Source organism: Mustela erminea, chromosome 7 (assembly GCF_009829155.1).
Source record: "Mustela erminea isolate mMusErm1 chromosome 7, mMusErm1.Pri, whole genome shotgun sequence".
NCBI classification, from domain to species: Eukaryota; Metazoa; Chordata; class Mammalia; order Carnivora; family Mustelidae; genus Mustela; species Mustela erminea.
The window spans coordinates 90,906,720-90,928,828 of NC_045620.1; the positions used below are offsets into that span (position 1 = coordinate 90,906,720).

General features: G+C 47.7%; 1 protein-coding gene across 2 annotated transcripts in view; it reads right to left on the minus strand.

The window, feature by feature from the left end:
* The window catches only part of SFXN5 (sideroflexin 5), a 114,232-nt gene that overhangs the window by 76,714 nt on the left and 15,409 nt on the right, over nt 1-22,109 (minus strand). For both annotated transcript variants that reach the window (XM_032352455.1, XM_032352453.1), the window contains exon 3: nt 13,240-13,317. In XM_032352455.1, the coding sequence (XP_032208346.1) occupies nt 13,240-13,317 (78 nt within the window). The remainder of the gene's footprint in view (nt 1-13,239; nt 13,318-22,109) is intronic.

Below are 22,109 nucleotides of genomic sequence, written 5' to 3' on the forward strand. Positions count from 1 at the left end.
GCATTTTCAAAGGAGCAAGAAGGTATGAGGCGAGAGGGAAGAGGTGGCCAGCAGTTGAGGTTGGTTTTAACAACAGCACAGTTCAGTTACGCTTCAGTTACGTGGCAATGTCATCTGGAATATAAATGAAGCAGCAGAAGGCCGCTGGGTAGCAGAAACAGAAGCATAAGATTGAGGAGCTCACGTTTATGCATTTTACTTCCATCAGAGTCCCTAAACCCTTCATTCGCAGCCTAATTACCCTGACATGTTACAAACATATTTGATTTTTTACGATTCCAGACCATTGAAGATTAGAAGTGGTCAATTTAAAAAATTCTAAGTATGGAAAAAGGGGACAGAAGGGAGAAAAACCAAATGCAGAATCCTGTTACCAAAGACACCAAGTCAGAGCGCAACAGCAAAGAGGTAAAATGAAGTGATAAAAGGCTGATCCCCTTTGCCCAGGAAGTGCCTTTATGCAGTGCATCTCCAATCCCAGCACCACCTTCGGTGCAACCCCAGGCCCTGTGCACAGACTCCTGACATCCCGTATTTCCCACCTAGGATCCGAAGCTCCCATTTCTGGGTCCAGCTCCTTGGAGGCAGGGGCTTGTCCTCCAAGGCTGTCCCCCCCACCCCCGCCCCGGCATCTCCCACAGGGCTGAGCACACCGAAAATCTAAAGCTATTCTAAAATTAAAATTTTATTTAAAAAAAATGTAAGATCTCATACAATACTAAAAGAAAGAGAGAAAGAGAAAAAGAAAGAAAGGGAGGGAGGAAGGAGAAAAGAAGGAAGGAAGGGAGGGAGAGAGAGAAAGAGAAAAAGAGAAAGAAGGGAAAATTCCTCATTATTCTGAGGAACAACCTGAGCGGCAAACATGGGCCTAAGACAACAAAGAACGGTGTAAAGAACAGGTATTTAAATCAGGCGGGCCTGTGTTCACATCACTTACTGGATGTGTGGCACTGGGCCAATCACTTCGCCTGTGTGCCTCCGTGTCTCCATCAGTACAATGGAGGTTTGTAACAGGAGGGCAGAACCACACTGGTGGTTCACACTGGTTGCTCCACGGCAGGGTGCATTTCCCTCTGGGCGCACGCGAAGCCCGCATCCCCAGCCCCCCTCACCGTCAGGAAGGCTCATATGAGGGGTGCTGGCGCGTGGACGGGGGTAGAGGTGACATTGGCCAGCCTCCTGTGGAGGATCCACGGGAGGCTGGCGGGGCAGCACAGCCATGAGGGGAAAGGAGCCCAGTGTCCGAGCAGCAGTGAAGGAGAGAAACAGACCTTAGTGTGTAAGTTCCTGAAATCTAGGGCTGTTGGTCACAGCACCTGGCTCACCGGAACACCGAGGTTTAGATGAGATGTGTGTATCTAGAATACTCGGGCTGCAGAACATGCTTCGTGAAAGCCTCAAACAGAGAAGTCATTCAAATGAGCAATGTATTTTTTTTTTTTTTAAAGATTTTATTTATTTATTTGTCAGAGAGAGAGCGAGCGAGAGCGAGCACAGGCAGACAGAGTGGCAGGCAGAGTCAGAGGGAGAAGCAGGCTCCCTGCGGAGCAAGGAGCCCGACGTGGGACTCGATCCCAGGCAATGTATTTTTTAATGGACTTATTTTTCAAAGCAGTTTCATCTCTAGTGTCTTATTCCTACAACACGCCAGGGAGGTGGACAGATTATTTTCAGACAAACCAACTCATCTGCAAGAGACTGCGTAACTCAGCAGGGTCCTAAGGGCTGGTGGCAGGATGGAGATGGGCCCCCTCAGGCCTCCTGGCCTCCAGGCTCATGTGCTCCCTACTCTCCAGAGGCCTCTGGGGCAGACTGATGCCTGGACAGGCCAGAGCGGCTGCCAGGTCTAAGGCACAAGAAGAGGAGGAGGGTTAACCGACATCCTCCTGGGGTCCCCAAAACTCCTTCTTGCAGCCAGGGGTGGGGGGGCTAGTGTCCCTTGCCAGTCCCTCCTACTCCCCTCCTGCCCAAGTTCGACTGAGTGGCACAGAGCTGGCAACCCATGACCACGACCAAGCCCCTCAAGTTCAAGGACTGCCTCCTCCACCCCCCAAGGCCAGAGGCCCAGTGCTACAGACGCATTCCCCATCCTGCAGTGACCCCCCTGACACCCACAAGCCCAGGGCAGGCCATTGCCACAGAGACAGGCAATGACATGGCTTCACACGCTAATTCCATGCTTCTCCCTTTGGCTGAGCACCTTCCTTCCCGTTACTTATTCGATTCTCACACTTGGAAACCTGTCCTATAGGCCAGGTGAGGAAACCACAGCTCGGAGCCACCTCCAAGGTATCGGGCAGCGCCAGAAGGACAGCTTGTGACCTCGGACTCAGATGTATTCATCCTCACTCATTCATTCACATTTAATGCACAAGCGGGATGTGTCGGGCCCCCTCCTGAGGGCTTTGTACCTCCTGACGTATCTAATCTCCTCAACACCCCCAGGAGGGGGGGAGGCTCATCTATCCCCCACTTCACAGATATGGAAGCTGAGGCCCCGACAACGTACCTGACTTGCCCAAAGTCCCAAGCAGCAGTGGGCTTGGAAGCCAAGCAGTCTGGTTCCCGAATCCCCAGTCTTGACCGCCGCCTTCACCCGTCTCTAAATGTCAGCACACCGGTGCACACCGTCCCTCCCCCTTAAGCATCTATATATTGTAGAGTTCTTTCCGCAACAGAGCGCGGGGAGTAGCCCTCAGCTTCCTAACAGAAACCTTGAATGAATGTATTGTAAACTGTATCCTACGAGTGGACGTTGAGGCTATTTTCCGTCTTTTTTTTTTTTTTTTTTCTGAAAAAATATACATAACTGCACATTTACCATTTTAATCATTTTTTAAGTGGCAGTTCAGAGGCACTAAGTACATTCACTTTCTTGTACCACCAGCCATCATTCACCTCCAGAACCTTTCCAGAACCCCCACCCGAAACTCCATACCCAGGAAGTCCTATACCTTACTCCTCCCTCCCCCAGCTCCTGGCACCCACCTCCCTGCTCTCTTGTCTCTGTGAATCTGGCCACTCTAGCTATTTCATGAAAGTGGAACCATACAGCATCTGTCCCTTTTGTGGCTGGCCCATCTTTTACTCTTACGTGTCCCATCTTTTTACTTTTACTTGTGACCATGCTCCAGTGAATTTCCCGGAACTTATCATTATCCTGGCATCAGCATGTAAAGGAAAAGGATAAATGGACGCAGATATCCCTGGCAGGATACAGAAGAAACGAAAGGTTACTCTAGGGAGAGGAAGGGAGCAGTCGGGGAAACTTGTCTTTTATCCTCTACTTGCTTTACAGCTTTAGAAGTCTGTAGATTGTTCACACGTTCCCCATTCAAAATAACTGTTGGAAAATTAAGAGTCATCACTAGAAAACTAGAAATGGGGCCTGCAACTTCTAAGCTCTTTAGTCACTTCTATGGCACAGACTGTCAAGTGTCCAACAAAATCTGTGTCTCCTCCTCCCAAAATAATAGAATGGTGGTGGGCAGTGGCCTCCCCTGCAGTTAGGCTCAGCCACGTGACTGAGGCCCCCAGTGGCATCTGAGGACACATGAGATGGGCCTCTCCCTGCCCAGCAACCCCCCCACCCCATAACCATATTTTTTGTCCCCTTCCCATGAACTGGAGCAGGTACGTGGCTGCAGCCCAGGCTGGGCCACACAGAGAAGACAGCCCATGGGGATGAGGGAGAAACAAGTTGGAAGTAGGCTGGGTCCCTGAGTGGTCCTGTGGAGCTGGGCCCTCTGCCTACCTGGAACTTGAACTGTTTGAAGGGAGAGAAAGAAACTTCTACCTCACTTGAGCTGGGACATTTTGAGATCTTTTCATGACAGCATTTAGTCTAACCCCAACTAAGGCAGCCCCATTTGGGATTATAGGAAACCGCCGCCCAGGTTTCTCAGGGAGGCCTTTCCAGAGACAGAAGAAAGAATGAAAGCTAACATAGCATTTGAGGCTCTTTTCCTGACATCCAGCAATGCTCCCACCTCAGGAGGCCAGTGAGATGGGAGGGACATCTTCATTTTAAACTAAAATTCCCAGTCATGACCTGATCTTGGCGGCAACAGTCCGAGTCATGGATTTGGGGTTTGGTTCAGCCACTAATGTGCACAGTCTCCTGTGCGAGCCACTGCACACCTTAGACTCAGATTTTTTTTTTTTTTTTTTAATTAAGCAGGCAGGAGAGAGGGCAGGAAGGGCCCCTTCCTGTGTGACTAGGCCAGACCCAGCCTGTAGAGAGAGCAGGACAGGGAACTCGGGTCTGACGCCTTGGGTCCAGGCTTTTCCCGGGGACTCATTGGAACCATGAGTCGGACGCTGGAGGCGGAAATGGCAGCCGAATCACAAGTCGAGAGCTGGTTGCTAGCTTGATGTTTCACAAGCCAGGCCTGCACACGTTATAGGCAAGGATCAGCCTGGGAGGTCAAGCATTTGATGGAAGCACAAACAGGGGCAGCGGACAGTCTAGCCACACTGAGAAGCTAGGACAGGGAGTCCTTCTCTCCAGCCCGGGAAACAGCTGCACTTTAACTTGCAAATTCCTCCACATGGCCTGTCTCCTCCAGGCTCAGCCCATGGCCCTCTGCACCTCTGGTGGAACGTAAAAATGCATGGCCCCAATCCTTTGAACCTTACTTGCTGTAGCAACAAACCGGTGTGGCCGGGAGACCTTGGACCTTGCTTGGTTTCTCGGCTTGGGCAATGAGGACAGAGTGGGGGCAGGGGAAGCAGTCTGGGTGAGGGGTTGCTGGAACAGTGCAGAAGTTGGCTGCTTTCAGAAGCAGCCAGTGTCTCAGCAGAGTTGCCCTCTAAATCTATTCGAACCCCGAACCCCGGCACAGGGGTCAGGGGAGGGCCAGAGGGTGGGCCCCAAACATGCCACAGAAGGAAAAACCCTGCCTCCTCGGGGCAGAGCAGGGCATACCCCCGGTGCCCAGACCCCAGATGGAGGAGAAACCGCCCCCAGTCTGGCTCACTCCCCTTCCCCTCTGCCTCCTTCCAAGCTGCTTCTCCAAACCTCTAAAGGCAGCAGAGACAGAGCCTATTTAAAACAACCTCCAGAAGGTAATTAAACAGAGCCTGAAGGGGATCCTTCTGTAAAGCAAAGGATGCCTCCCTAAAACAAACAAAAAAAAAAACTTCCTAATTTATCATTTGGGCCAATCCCATTACTCCTTCCATTAATTTTGTTGTCATGGTGACTCCCAGGTAATTCGTACATATGCAAGTCTATGTGGGGTGAAGGTACCACCTCCCAATCCTACAGATTCCTGAAAGGAGAAAGAACATTTCCCCCTAGATCAGCAGCGGTCACTTCTGTACACATGCAGCTTCTCTAAGAGGACAGACCTTGGAGTCAAAGCCTGGTTTGAATTCCAGATCCCCCACTTGCTGGCCGTGTGATCTGGGGCAATTTACTTAATCCTTTTGTACCTTTACTTCCTCATTGGTAATGTGGGGATATGAATACTTACTTACAAGGTTCTCCTGAAGATTAAAGAAAATGCATTTGTTCAACAGGAATATTTACTAAGCACCTATCATGTGCTGGGCTCTACTCTAGGCACTAAGAACACATCAACAGACAAAAAAGACCAAAAATCTCTGCTTTCCTGGAGCTTATATTCTAGGGGCAACACACAATAAACTAAAAATAATAATAATAAGCAAATTGTACTGGAAGGGTGGGTGCTTCAGAAAACATGGGAAAGTGCATCAGGGCAAGGATAGAGGGGGTGTGTGTGGTGGCAGGAGGGAGGAGGGTACAGCAGTAGGGAAGGTGGTCTGGGGAGTTTTCATTCAGGTAACACTGGAGGAAATACTTGAAGGAGGGAGGGAGTTATCCAGTTATCCAGTGGGAGACTGTTCTGGCAGCCAGAACAGCCTGTGCAAAGGTCCTGAGGCAAAAGTGGGTATGCCCAGCATGTTTGAGGGATAGCAAAGAAGGCCAGCATGACTGGCGTGGACTGAATAAGAGAAGAGTGGTAGGAGAGAAGATCACAGAGGGATGGGGGCTTTGCCGGCCCTTCTAAAGATTGTGGCTTTTACTTTGAGTGGAAAGCAGAAATGCTACGCATTTTCTGGAGCAGTGGTTTGTACAGAAGGGTGATTTTGCACTCAGGGGACCCTTGGCGATGTGTGGTTGTCATGACGTGGGAGGGAGTGGATCCTGTCATCTAGTTGGTAAAAACCACGGCCGCTGCTAACCATCCTACAACCAAGCATGTTCTGGCCCCAGATGCCAATAGCTCCAAGGCTGAGAAACCCTAGAACCAAGAAGCAAATACAATAATGTACGTGTTCACAGATGACTCTGGGTACTGTACTGGAAAGACACAGCAGGCCCCAGGTAGAACAGAGCTCCCCCTCAGGAGGCCACCACAATGCCGCAGCCCAGTGATGCAGCCACAGGTGTTGCCACCCATGCAACATCCAGCACATCCTACAAATGCTTCAGCTATGACTGCTCCCTGGCCTGGCCTACGCTAATGCTAAGGGCCGGGCTGTGGCTAGCCCAGCGGGGTGGACTTCTGACTGGGATCCCAGAGGCTGGAAGCAAGAGGTCAGGGTAAGGAAGGGGAGGTGTTAGCCAAGGCCAGCTTCTGGCAAACCTGCTGATACCCAGAGAAGATTCGGGGTGCAAGTATTTTTGACTCCCTGGGATTTTCTCTGCTATTTTCAGCAGAGCCCAAATACAGCTGACCCCATTTCTGCTCTGCCGGAAGCAGAGACTTGCAGGATCTCTGACACCAGCTGGCCCTTCTCCTTGGCAGGTTGCTGGCAGAATCCTCCCTTCGTGGGGCCCCTAGGGTGACCAATAGGTTACACTGGGTGCAGAGCAGACACTTAATAAGGCAAGCCGGTCCCCGGCTCCTGGGGAATGTGGAACAATGGGCAAAAGCCGCACTCAGAAGTCTACAGGGGCTCCCAGCGACCTGCTCAGCTCACTCCTGCCCACTCCAGTAGCTTCCGAGCTGGTGTCCCTAATGGCACTTACTTCCCCCAACCACCTGGCCCTCGGAACGACATTACCCCGGGATGCATTCAGGCTACTCCCTTGCCCAAGAGCTTCCTGAAGCTTCCTCTTGCCCCACACAGCACATTGATTCTCAACACTTTTGCAGTCTGTAACTTCCCAACCACCTCTCCATCTTCCTCTCTCTGGTCTCATCTTGTCTCCCTGCTCCTTTTACCTCCCCCGACCCCATCTCTCTCTCTGCTCCATTCCTCTTCTCCCTCTGGTCCCATTCACTGCAGAGGGTCTCTGTCTACATGCTACACCAACCACTTGTGTCCCCTCCCTGAGGCCTTCCTCACACCCCTGCATTCTCCAGATTCCCTCCCTGCCGGACTCCTACCTGCCTTGGCATGAATGTCCCACAGTCTAGCCTCTGGACTAGCCCCTTGTGCCTGCCTCTATGTGGCCACCTTGCCTGTGCTGGGAGCTGGTTGCGGGAGGGCAACCACGGGCTGTGCTCATCTCCCGCCCACCACCTGGAGCCCCTCTCACATACAGGGAGCTAGGCAGGCGCCTGCACTACCATGTGTGAACCGCACGGATATAACTGGGCTCCAGAACTTCCAAATGCCAAGCTCGTCTGCCCCCCGCGTTTGTACATACCAGGCCACTCCACAGAGGACCCCTTCCCTTCCAAATCCACCTTCAAGTATCAGGTGAAAGATGGGCATTGGATCTACCTGGCTATGGGACCTAAGGTAAGAAAGGTAAGCTCCCGGAGACTCAGTGTTCTTACCTGTAAAATGGGGTTAATACAGGCACCTACCAAAGAGGGTTCCTGTGAATATTTACTGAAATACGTGTGAAGTACTCATATTCAGTGCAATGCCTAGCACTTGGTCAGCACCAAGGGAGTGGCGGCTTGTCACCGTGAGGGAGTCTTTGACCTCTCACCCCACATACCTCCAACCACACCAAACCATCGCCGCAACACCCCGGCATGGAAAGTGCCTGCAGCAGAGTCAACATCCAGAACCCCAGTTGCCTGGGCTCTCATCTATGGTTTAGTTGGGCAGCTGATAGCTATGGTCTTTACTGGGGCTCCTAGCACATAGAATTACTACTTGTCAAGCCCAAAGGGTAAATTATACTTACTTTTATTTTATCCTAAGGGCGAATTTTTCACTGGTATAGCAATCTTTTAACAAGTTAACAGTCTCTGGAGGAGATGTCAGCCATCCACTCACGGAAGACCAAACAAAGGCCATCGGGTGTGAACAGAGTAGCGATCCACTTGGGGAGACCCGCCAGTGAGATGGCCTAACCGGAGGCCGGTTGGATAACAAACCAGTAGGCAGGTGACCCAGTGTGGCCTGTGTTCTGGGCACAGGCCCACCGGCACCGGGAGGCAGCCACAGGCTATTGACCCACATGCCTACAAAAGGACTTCGAGCAGCCACAGAGCCCGGGGCAGATGAGGCAGCTGTCCAGGCTGAGATCAAGAGCCACCCTGGGCCTGGATGTGACTCATGACCTGAGCCTGCCTGGACCGGGAACAGGGAACCGTCCTTAACTCCAGACTGCCGGGGCTTCCCTGGGCTTCTGTGTCGTCACCCAGCTACTTGGTTCCTGTCTGTGGAGACCAGAGGGGGTGCGGCTTGGTAGAGGAGGCCCAGGGAGGGAAGACTTGTGACCCCTGAGTCCACAGAGTCTGATCCCTGTTGCTCTGGAGAGCCAGGGGCACCAGCAAGCGGGGAGAGGGAGGATCTGATTAGTCAGGGGGCCGAGCAGCAGCTCACACCTAGAGCACTAGGCTACCCAGCCGCCAGATGGACGCTGCAGGCATTACCCACAGGAGCCAGAACTGGGAAGCACAACTAGTGCCAAGATCCCCGCTCCCCACCCCACCTCCCCTCCTCCAGGCTCTCTGGAGGCACATGGGGGTTTTTAGGACAGAAAACAAAAGAGGCCCAGGAAACAGGACAGGCAACTTTAAGCTACTGAAGGCAGCAAAGAGGAGAAACATGGCCTTATTCCCCAAACTCTGGAGGCTGGAGGGAGTCCCAAGAGAACAACCTCAGCCAGAGGGAGGTTGGTGAGGAAGGGCCAGGGGACTGAACTCACCCCGGCAGGTCCAAGAGGAACTGCAGAGGTCTGAGAACTACTTCGGCCTAGAGCGGGGCACCTCAGGTCATGTCACCCAGGCTCCTCAGTGCCCACGCCACAGCCCACAGGGTAGCAGTGTGCTTAGGGATGATCTGGTCGCGGCCCGTCCTTCCTAACGGCAGCACAGATGCCTGAAGACAGACCCTGCCTAGCCAGCACTGCCCCGTCTCCCATCACCCCCCAGGGGTCTGGCCAAGGTGCTCCATCAGCTCACACCTTTGCCCTCCTTTCAAGTGGCCAGGCCACAATCCAGCACATTCTCCTCGACCTCCCCTGGAAGGGCTTGCTGTCTCTTCTCGTGATGTGTCCCCTCACCCACACAGCTCCTACCCCAGCACTTCTCCTGGCCAGCCCCTTCTCATCCCTCAAGTCTCAGACAAGAACCTCCTCCAGAGATTCTTGTTTGGGCAGGTTACGCCTTCCTCTTCTCTCCCACAGTATCATGGCTTTTCACAATCACTGCCTAGATTCTGGGGATCCATGAAGCGAGAACCTCATCCACTTTCTTCCTTGTTCCCTCCCCAGGCTCCAGCACCAAAACTGGCCTGCAGGTGCTCCATAAATACATAAATACATAATGAATTGGGAAATACATAAATAAATACATAAATGAATTGGGTTGGGGAGAGCTGATGGCTAAGCCACCTACCCCAGAAACATCGAGCCAGGCAATGGTGTGTGTCACGTTGGCAGCCCAGAGCCCCGGCATGGGCTTTGCACCTAAAGGTACTAGAAGAAGGCAAGGGCAGTGCCTCATAGAGTTACCAAAAGAATGGAAGAGGAGACAACAGCAGAGGACGGACAGTGTTTCTGAATGGAGAATCAGTAGAGTGTTAGTAACTGATCCAGTAGAGAGGAAGAAGCCATCCCCTAAACACCCACAGACTCCATCCTGAAGGAGCCAGTCCATTGGCCTCCAAACACCAGCAAAGCTCAGGACTTGGAGGGACCAGGCACCGTAGGAAAGAAAGGCTAATCGTAAGGCTAAACACAGGGGATTGGTTAAAAGTCTGTTCTCAAACCAATAGATCCCCAAGGCCTTCACCATAGGTGAAGGTGACTCTCACCCAGATGCTAGAGGCTTATCAGCCTCCTGGAGAAACTGAACCCAAGTGATCCCAGACTTGGGAACACCAGCACAGTGAAGGATAGGAGTGAGATTCAAAGCAGGAAATTACTGAAAGTCTGCAAAGCGAATACTGGGACTCCAGCCTCCTCCACTCCTTGGCTTCCGGAATGCAGAGAGATGAGATGGCTACTGTATTCACAAAACAGGAAAAGAATTCTATCAAGAAGAATTTTAAAAATAAACAATCTAAGAGCTCTTGGAAATTAAAATTATACTAGCTGAAGTTAAAATTTCAACCAACATGTTGAAAATAAACTCAAGGAAATTTCCTGCAAAGCCACACAGAAGGACAAAGTGATGGAAGAGAAGAGAAAAAGATATAAGATAATTTAAGTGTCAATCTAAAATGTTGACTATTTGACTAATAGGAGTTCCAGAATAAGAAGAAATTATCAAAGAAACAGTATAAGAAAATTTGTTAGAACTGAGAGAGTAGGAGTCTTCAGATTGAAAAGGGTCACCAGGAGTCCAAAATAGTGAATTTTAAGAGATGTCATTGTGGAATTTCAGAAATAAATTTAATAGAAAGCATACTAAACATTTCCAAAGAGGGAAAACGGGTTACTTGAAAAGAATCAGAAATGAAATGCATCAGGTTTCCAAAAGCTATTCTGACAGTGAGAAGACAATAGAGCAATATCTTCAAAATTCTGAAAGAAAATATCTGTCAACCTAGAATTTTCTTCTCAGCCAAACTGTCAATTAAGACTGAGTGTAGAGGTGCCTGGATAACTCAGTCAGTTGGGGTCTGGTTCTTGATTTCTGGTCAAGTCATGGGATCAAGCCCTGCATTAGGCTCTGTGCTGGGCGTGGAACCTGCTTAAGATTCTCTCTCCCTCCCCGTCTCTCTCAAAAGGGAAAAAAAAAAAAAAGTCTGTGAGCAGAAGTACAACTTTCGGGGCACCTGCGTGGCTCAGTGGGTTAAGCCTCTGCCTTTGGCTCAGGTCATGATCTCGGGGTCCTGGGATCGAGCCCCACATCAGGCTCTCTGCTCAATGGAGAGCCTGCTTCCCCCTCTCTCTGCCTGCTGCTCTGCCTACTTGTGATTTCTCTCTCTGTCAAATAAGTAAATAAAATCTTTAAAGAAAAAAAAAAAGAAAGAAATACAACTTTCAGACATAAAAGGGCTCACAATTTTCTTCCCATTTATTCTTTTTATAGGAAGCCACTGAAAGAGCTATCCACCACCCATTTTCCACCAATATGAAAGTGTACACCAACAGAAAGCCCTGGAGCTGGAGGAGATGGACACCAGAAAGGAAAATTTCAGGGGGGGGAATAGAACTGAAGGACAGGAGTCTTCAGATTGAAAGGAGGTAGTAAAAATATCAAAAGGCTGCTAAATGATGTAGTAAGAGGTAGAGACAGTATAAAGAAAACCATGCCAATGTGAAAAACTAAGGCAATCATTACCTCCAGGTAAAACATAAAGTTGAACAAGAGAGAAAACAAACAAACAAAACCCAGTAAATGCTATTTATATCATGGTAATAATGTGAATAGTGAATATCCATAAACCCCCCAAATCCATAATAACTATTTTAGGAGAGTGATGAGGATGAGGGAGAGACGTGCTTTTGTGGTTTCTGTTGTTTTCTTTTGTTTCATTTAGATTTTACTTATTTATTTGACAGAGAGAAACACAGAGAGAAAGTGAAGAGAAGCAGGGGGAGTGCGAGAGGGAGAAGCAGGCTTCCCGCCAAGCAGGGAGCCCAATGAGGGGCTCAATCCCGGGACATTGGGATCATGAGCTGAGCCGAAGGCAGACACTTAACGACTGAGCCACCCAGGCACCCCGAGATGTGTGTTTTTTAATGGGCGTAAATAACAAGATAGCTGAATCAGGTGAATACAAAATGACTAATTGAAAAATAGGACTATGGGTGGGGGGAGAAAAATAGGACTATGGATAAGCATATTAGTTTGACATAGATTTCTATCTGAAGAAATAACTAAAAGTATTTATCTCTGGAGAAAAGGAATGGGAATTAAGGAAAGATGGGGGCAGCATATTATTTCTCCTTCAGGTATTTTAGTACTATTGGACTTTTTGAACTATGCATACATATTATTTTGGTTTTGAGGTGTTTTTTTTTTTTTTTTAAGATTTTGTTTATTTATTTGAGAGACAGAGAGCGAACAAGCAAGAGAGCACAAGCAAGGGGAGCATCAGAGGGAGAGGGAGAAGCAGGCTCCCGGTTGAGCAGGAGCCAACTAGGTACTCAATCCTAGGTCCCTGGGATCATGATCTGAGCCAAAGGCAGACGCTTAATCAACTGGGCCACCCAGGCACCCCTGTGTACATATTACTTTGGGGAAAAAATGTCTGAAATTAATTTTTTTGAAAGATCTTGAAGTAAAGTGTACAAACAGAAAGAAAAACTTTGGCATATTAACCATCAGTCTCTATAATCATTGAAGAAGTCCTACAATGCATCCCTCTACCTTTCCTCCAAACTGAACACAACCTGTAACCGTTCACTTAGCTCTAGTTCAGGTTCCTACCTGATATACATTTTAAAAAGATTAATTTACTGTTCTAGCCTAATCTCCACTATTCTCCCATGTCTCTCCTATTCTCAACCTCAACTTTTGAGTAGTAGTATACTAGTAACTGTTTAAAAGTCAGTTCTTTGGAGAATAAAGTCCTGATTTGTAGCATTTTCCCATTTCCATAGTATAAATACTCCCACATGGCTGATTTCAAGCTACCACTGTGACATCACTAAATGTGAAACAGGGAAGAGATATACACTCAGCTCCAGGAAACTACTGCCTTTGGGCTTGTCTTGCTTATCGGCCTCCATGCTTCCCACGAGACCCAGAGTATGGGAAAGACCTGAGTGTCTCCTCCAGAAAGCCAGAAATCTACATGGCTGTGTAGTAGTAGTAGAAGTGGATAATGAAGGAAAGAGAGTGGTTCTGGCTGCAGGGAAGGGAATGTGACTTGGTGGCCTTCCTTCTCCACTTCCAGAAGAATCACCTGTTCATTGGTGACGCCTGGGCGCAGGGTCCCATGCTTGTAGTCCTCCAGCAGCTGCACAGCCTCTCTGAGACGTCTCTGCAGGGGAAAGAAAAAAGACACTGAGGTGCACAAATCCAAGGCAATCCAAGGCTCCCATGCAAACAATAAAGAAGGATACAACTTAAGTGTCCTTCCATAGGAAAATGGCTAAATGACAGTGGTCTGAAAATACTATGGAACATTACTGGGCAGTTTAAAAAGTGAAGATCTGTAAGTGATTCCATCTCTAACATATTTTTTTTTTTTTTTTGGAGCAAGAAAGTAAATTGCAGAGCCGTATGATGCCATTCATTATACCAAACAAACAAAGCCCACACACACAGAGAAACCAATATTTTCTATGAGAATATTTATGTGTGCAAATGCATCAAAAAAGCTCTGGAAGGAGACCCACCAAATTAGTGACAGGAGTTACCTTAGGGTAGGAGGAAAGGGTCCAGATTTGGCAAGGGGTATCAGGAGGAAATTTAATCTTAATTATAATACTGAAAGTTTTTATAAAGATAACATATTTATGTAATACTCATACAATTTCTTTGCAACATTTTAAAAACACTAGCAGAGATTTATATACTAAAGTGCATATGGGCTACAGTAACTGATGGAGAGAGAGAGGGAAAAAAAGAAGATAGAATTGTATCATCTGTAAAATGTTAAAAGCTAAAGAGACAGCAACAGTGATAGAAGGCAGCCTTTGTCCACCAAAATATTTGTATAAGAATATTCATAGCAGCACTATTCAGGGGCACCTGGGTGGCTCAGTCCTTAAGCGTCTGCCTTCAGCTCAGATCATGATCCCAGGGTTCTGGAATCGAGTCCCACATCGGGCTCCCTGTTCTGCAGAGAACCTGCTTCTCTCCCTTTCCCTCTGCTGCTCCCCCTGCTTGTGCTCCCTCTCTCTCTGTCTCAAACAAATAAAATCTTAAAAAAAAAAAAAAAAGAAGAAGAATATTCATAGCAGCACTATTCAAATAGTCCCAAAGTGCAAACAATCCAAATGTCAGTACTAGACTAGACAGGTAAATTATAGTATATGCACACAATGAAATATTATGCAACAATTTAAAAAGCAAACTACAAACACATGTTATAACATGGATGAATCTCACAGACATACTGTGGCAAAATGTATTTTCCAAAAAGGGACCCTCTACTATCTGCTAAGCCCCATTCTCTTCTAGCACCTTCCCACATCCCCCTCAAGAGGTAGAGTCCATGTGTCCATGTATCCTCCTGCTGATCCTGGGCAGGACTTCATGACTGCCTCAACAAATAGAGTATGGCTGAAGTGAGATTATGTGACCTCTTAGGCTATGTCACAAAAATGTCTTGCATTTCCACCTTGTTCTCTTGGGATGGTCACTCTTTGGGAACTCAGCCATCATACTGTCAGGAGAGACCCACCTGAATGGGAACCGAGACGCTGCCCATTGCTACAGCCGAGCTATCAGCTGACAGTCCGTACCAACCCGCCTGCCATGCAAGGGAGCCATCTTGAAATGGACTTTCTGGCTCCCCATCAAACCGCCCTGGTGGATGCCGCATGGAACAGTGATGAACTGTCCCCTATGAGCCCTGCCCAAACTGAAGACTGTGAGCAAAACAACTGAGTCGTGTTTTAAGCCACTACATTTTGAGGTGATTTGTTATATCGCTATGAAAGGCTGATATACTCAACGAAGTCAGATGCCAAAGAGTATGTATAAAGTTCAAGAAGAGGCAAAGCTGATCTAACTAACTGTGTGGAGGTCATGATAGTGTTACTTTTGGGGGGGGGGGGGGGGAGGCAGGGCCCTGACTTGGAAAGGGCATAAGGGAGCCCTTTGAGGTCATGGAAATGTTCGATGTCTTCATCTGAGTGGTGGTTACATGGGTATAAACATAAGTTGAAATGGAGTAAGCCATAAACTTGGGATTGGTGCATTTTACCATGTGTATGCTCTACCTCAAAAAATTAACAAGAAACAGTCAACAGCCATAGAAGGCAGCCTATGACAAGGTTGGCTGAGGGATCCAGACATCAGGGTTGCCCAGTGTGGGCAAAGAAACCCAGTGAAGTTGCCTTGTTCCCCCCCCCCTTTTTTTTCTTTTGTTCCCCTTTGGATAGAAGGGCAAGGTTAGCTGAGGATGGAAATGCAAAGAGACCTCTGCAGAAGCCCCCGGGTCTGAAGGCAGGATGCCACCCCAGGAAGGGCAACCATGGGGCAGGCAGGGTGTTTGCTGAGACATCGGGCAGGGCAGTCCCATAGGACAGGAAAGGAAGAGCCACCTGCTATAATGGAATAGACAGACTGACTGCCGACCCAGACGTGCCAGCCGGCCCACCTGACCCATCAAGCCTGCCTCAGAAGCATCTGCAGCCGACATAGGTCTAATACGGGACATCAGGGAAACTTCTTGCTTAGGAGCAGCCTGACTGGGTGGGGTTGGGGTAGGGGGAGGTACTGCCTTTCCCTCTCAAAGGTATGCATATCAATTCCAAAATTCCGTAGTCTCTTCACAGAATCTATTTCCAACATGGAGACAGCTTGGTGGGATTTTTTTGGCAGGGGTGGGGAGGGGAGGGGCAATTAACCCATGCTATTTAGAGAGAATGTCAGAAAACAATAGAGAAGCACAAAAGATCATTTTAAATCCCTCATCAATACACCGCTGAGATAACCACTGCAGAAATGAGAAGGGTTGAAAAAGAGTGAAGGGGATTTTTCTTCTGCATTTAATGTGTTTGTTTTTCAACAACATGGGATCATGTTGATGGTTTTACCTTGCTTCAGGTCACAGGGCTACAACATGAGAAGTTTAGTCTTCCCACCCAGAGTTTAGTCAGACCCTTGCTGTGTGCCTTGCCCTCCCGCCGGCCCCCCCAGAAAGCGTGATGCGGCGAACTCCCCACCCCAAGCCTGCTTCCTCCCACACTGCGGCCTCTGCCACGGGACAATGACTGCTCTACTTTCCAGCGCTGAATGGTGAATGGCCCCGTGTTCTCATTATTTTCCCACTCCAGGGATTCTCCCGAGTTCCTATAACAACCTGGCCAGGCTCCATTTCATTTGACACAGTCATCAAAAGGAGGCCTCCTGCCACAGGAATAAGTTCCAGAGAGCCCCGATCTTGGCACAAGTTGAGGGAGAACTAAATCCAAAGTTCCTGAAGAACAAGTCTGGGAAATTAGGACTGGAGGAAGCTAGAACATGCTTTTCTCTTGCCTGGGCCTTACTAAGCCTCAGCCCCTCTGTCAGAGGCTGAGGGGCTAGGGCTCCAGGCCACTCTGTGGGACAGCCAAACCCCAGGACACTTGCTTTAAGAGGTCCCTGAGGCCTGAACTCTTCTGGGGGCTAGGCCCTTCACTACAGAGAACGGGGTCATTACCAGGGAGTCCTGAGGGGTGGGAGGAGGGTCTCCCTGCTTTAAACCCTCCCCCACCCCCTGCATTGTGAGGCTTGACGGAGGAGCCCTGGGCACTTGAGAGGTGGGAAGAGCGGGAGGTCCCTGGCAGGTGAAATTTGCAGGAAGTCTTTTCAACCAGAAACAAACAGGCAGCCAGGCCCCGGAGGCAGGTGAACTTTGCAGGAAGTCTTTTCAACCAGAAACAAACAGGCAGCCAGGCCCCGGATGCAAAGGCAGCAAGGAGCGGATGAAAGGCTGCAGGCCCTTATCTAGAGCCATGGGCCAGGGGGAGGGTCAGCCCTGGTTGCTTCCCAGACTCCCTCATTGGCTTGCCTGCCTCTAGCTCACCTGCCAAAAAGTGTCACCTTGAGGTTATCTCCTGTATTTTATCGGGGCATGGTTTCCAGAAGGTCCTTCTGGAAACGCTGGCACCTGGGAGGTCTGCTCCAAGGCAGAGAATTCAAAGAGAGGAGGAACCTGGCCTTGAGGGTCCTGCCCTAAGTCTTGAGGGGCAGAAGAAGGAAGTAAAGGGGCAGGCATGGAGTGTTAGAGTGGTGGCCAGAGAGGGCAAGAGATTGTGCTTGGGACAGTGGGACCCAGGAAGGAAAGGACACAAAAAGGAAAGCTGGGAAGAAAGTCAGCAAAAAGTCCCTCAATGGTGATGCTCATTTGACCATCCCAGAATTACAAGAGACCATTCCGTATTCACAAAGGATGTGGATAAGAATACCCCTTTGCATGTATCTATCATAGAACCATCTAGGCTACCCCCTCACTGAAATAACTGGGGCCAGAAAAGGAAGGGCATTTTCACGCCCAGGGTCACAGAGTAGGTGGGAGGCAACTTAGAAATAGCCTCCATCCCAGTTCTGGGCCATTTCCACAAAACATCAGCATGGAAGAGCATCCAGTCCTCATAAGAGTAACTGAAAGGGTTGTCTCCCAATGATTTCAAAGCAATGCCTACATCCTCCAAAGCTGAGGCCTATGGGGGCAGGGCACCTCAGGTAAGAAAAGGAAGGGTCTTCTTTACTCTTACTCAAAGTCAGGCCTGATCTGACACAGAAACTGGAGCATTCAAACTTTAGGCAAAGTGGGGAATTTGGGAGTCCCCAGAGCTTGCAGAACTTAAAAAAAGAGAGAGAGAGAGAAGGAAAAGCAGCATCAGGGGTGAGGAGAATGAATTGGCAATGGAGTGTGAGTGAGAGAACAAAGCAGGGATGGCTGATGGGAGGCAGGGGGAGGGGAGGGCAGCAGCTTTGGTCACTTCAGGCCTTGATTGATCAGTATCTGATGGTTCTCACCTGGGTCAGTCTTGCACCTGCCCAAGGCAGGGCCATTCACTCTCACCCTCTCACCTTGCCTGCAATGACTGCTTGAGCTATTTTTATTGTGGCCCCAAGTCCTGGGAACTGGGGCTAGAAGATAATGATTTAAATGCAGACAGAGTCCCAGGCCCTTCTCTTGTCTTCTCTCGGCCTTCTTAAGCCCCCTTCTTGTTCCCTCTTTACAGTCCTGGGACTGCAGGATTAATGTCTATGCTGAGATTGGTTCTTGGCTCCCTGAAGCCCCAGGCCACTGGAGGTCCCAAGGGAAGAGGGAACCAGGGATACATGGGGAGAGGCTCTGTCTTCCCTATGAAACTTCTGGTCACCTTCAGGGGGCCCATGCGTGGCAGATAGAATTCTGTCCAGCTAGCCCAAGAACTTTAGAAACATTCAGCCTTCCAGCCTGGATAGCCTACTCTTGAGAATTTATTCTAGAAAATAAATGTAGCAGAAGTGAAAAATGATAGGTCCAATGCTGTTTCTTGGAAAAGCCAAAGCTAGGGAACCACGCATGGGTTAGATCTAAGCATTGAACAGGGATGGTTTTTTAGACTTTAAAACTTGATTTTTAGAAAGTATAAAGGGGACCCATGGATGGCACAGTCAGGTAAGCATCCAACTCTTGGTTTCGGCTCAGGTCATGATCTCAAGGTCCTAGCATAGAGCTCCACACCGGGCTCCTCGCTCACAGGGAGTCTGCTTGGAGACTCTCTCTCCCTCTCCCTCTGTCCCTCCCACTCATGCTCTCTCTCTGTAAAATAAATAAATAAATCTTTTTTAAAAAACAAAAAAGAATACATTAAAGTAAATTAAAAACTATAAAGACTTAGAAATGATCGAAAAAAGCAAATAAAAAGTGTTCAGTGTAATAGTATGCCAAAAATGCATGCAGATAGGCTAGAACTTGAAGTGTATAAAGGTATTGACATTTGAGTATTTTTTATTAAAAATTCCATGAACGATTTTAAAATTAGAATATCAGGTGCCATCTAGAAGGTATTCAAATGGACCTCCTCAAAGGGATTGAGTACACTTATCATGATGAGCGCTGAATAATGTATAGCATTGTTGAATCACTATATTGTATACTGACTATATTGAAATTTTTTGAAAGTGTAGAGAAACATTGTAATTAAAAAAATATTTGGTTGAGTGGCACCTGGATGTCTAGGTGCTTAAGCATCTGACTCTTGATCTCAGCTCAGGTCTTGATCTCAGGGTCGTGAGTTCAAGCCCCATGTTGAGCTCCATGCCCAACATGGAGTCTACTTAAAAAAAATTACAATGAAAAATTAAAAGACAAAAATAAATACAACATCATCACTCATTACTACTGAGACTATACACTGATATAATCTTGATACAGGTGGGTATAATCTATAGGGCAATTTGGCATTACATATCAAATGTCTTAAAAGCCTTTCATTCAGAAATTCCACTTCTAGGAATTTATCCAAAGAAAATAAAGAGAAATAAGGGGAGATTTATGTCCATGGATATTTACTGCAGTACTATTTATAATGGCAAAAGATATAAACCACCCAAGTGGGTCACAATAGAGAAAATTATTAAGTACATTATAGAATAATCATATGATGGATTACTATGTAGTTATTAAATATATTTTGAAATAACATTTAATAACAACAAAAAATGCTCATGATATGCTACATGGAAAAAAGCATATATATGATGTATACATATATGTTATGTAAACGTAAACATATATATCATGATTCTCTCTGTATATATCCTACATAAGGAGATACAGATATATATAGATATATCTATATATAGATATATACATACATACACACACACATATTATATAAATCATTCTAATTTTGTACATATGCATACATCAAATGATCAATGGCGACTATTTCTGGCAGGTGGGATTATGGGTTATTTTTATTTCCTTCTTCAGACTTTCATTTATTCCAGTATTTAGGGATTACTACCAGAATCATATCACATCAGAAGGTACCCAATGTCAGTTTTTTCATGGCTATTGATGCTAAGTTTGGCCACCTGGTTAAGGTGGGGTCCTGCAAGCTCTTCACTATAAAGGTAAATTTTCCCCTTTGCTAACTAATCTTCAGGGTGAAACTTATTTGAGAGCATACGCATATCCCTATCCCATTGCCCTACAACTCCTTACTCTGTGCAGGCATCCCTAACGGTCCTGGTCAGGGGCAGTTAGTTCACTGAGGGTTATCCAAGGCTATTTTCTTCTACATTTATCAGCTGACATTCTTCAGTGAAGGTGAGCTTCCCTCTCCCATACCAGTGCTAGTATTACTATGGATTCACGGATTTCTCCTCCTCCTTCCTGTTACTCTTACTATTGAGTCGCAGATGTGTTAGTATTACTCTTGTGATTATTTAGTGTGTTACACCATTGCTTGTATTCTTCTTAATGTTCAGACTCTCCCAAATATGACTGTTGGGTTTCCCTTCAAGCCAGCTGCTGTGTCTCCATCATTCTTTGAGCTCCCTCCTACTTGCTGTAGCTGCTCTCCTTGTCCCAGATGTGGATCTGGCTACCTCTCCAAGAAGTTCCAGTTTCTTTTAGTAGGTTGTGGCATTTAGAGACCAAGATCTGAGAGCTAAGTGTGTTCACTGTCACCAGAGGTCATTGCTTCCTGGCCCTTTCAATGAAGAGAGTAAGGAAACCAGGAAATATAAATACCAGTGTGTACGTGTGTGTGTGTGTGTGTGTGTGTGTGTGTGAGAGAGAGAGAGAGAGAGAGAGAGAGAGAGAGAGTCATGAGTTCATATCCATACCTCTGATTCAATAAAACATCACATAGTTCTTTGTCCTTTCCCCTACTCCAGATCTGTAGCCCCCTACCTCCACGGTGAGAAACCTGGTTCCCAACGTCAATATAATTACTTATCTATTCTATCCTGTAATATAACCCAGATAGTTTCCGATTATAACACCAACAGTCCTACGGAATCTATATTATTAACACCAATATTTCAGTCAGTTTTCTCTGCCCTTCAGGATAATATAATCTGTCAACCATTCATTCCCTTAAATAATTATTGAATTCAGAATAGCAAATTCCTTTCATCTTCAGTCGATAATTAAAAGTAACTTCAATGTCAGCTGGTACACCTTTGCCCTCAGAGAGCTAGATCGAATTCCATGACGTGGGTACAAAGCCAACGCTGGGCTTCTGCCAACTCCTGGTTGTTTGCTTCCTCTGGTCTGAGCCTGCACACACCGCACCCTGACAGGAGACTCACAGCCCCTCAAGATCCGCCCCTCAAATAGTCTACTTTTGCAGAGATTTCAAGAACCAGGCAGACTTTACTGGCAACTTCCCAGGAATGATGGCGGAGGGAGCAACAGTACAACATGTCAACTTTCACAACTCAGTAGGCATGACCAGTCTCAAGACAGCCTCAGCCACTGGCCTCTCAGCTCATCCCAGATGCTCGCTCTCCTTCCCACTATTTCTCCCTCTTCCTTCTCTCTCCTCTTGGCAGGATCAGAAAAGCACCATTCTTCTCTCTGTCAAGCAGACCAACTTTCTCCCCTGAAGCCTTGCTCAAGACGTCCTTATGACAAAGACAGCCTTCTTCCTGAGAGAAATTACAGTGAATGAAATTGCCTCTGCCTCATTACACATGAGGGTTGGAATCTTTTTAAAGCTTGGTCAGTTATAAATGACAAACAAATTGCTGCAAAATTCTCTCAAGATGAGCCTATCCATCGACTCAGCGAATGCCTCTCAGAACCAGGTCACCAGATGGCTCAAGCTGCCCAGAATCTTTCTACCTCAAGAGCTACCAGCTTCCAGAACCACCTCCTCATGTCCCCATAAACCTATCCCCGTCACAGGCAGACAGGCCTGTCCAGATCTCTTTCAGTGGGGTGCCCACCACCTCACTCTCCCTCCCAGAAACCCAGCCAAGGACCCTGAGAGAAACAGTTCTCTGTAGATATGAATCATGTCCTGTGGATGGAGCCGGGAAGAAGGGGAGCCTGGCCCTCCTGGCAGCGTCCCAGTTCGTGGGGGAGAGCCTGGGGTAATGGGCTCTCCACTCTGCTTCCAATTTCTCAACCCTTCCCTGCCGGTGGCCTTGCTAAGTAACCTGCCT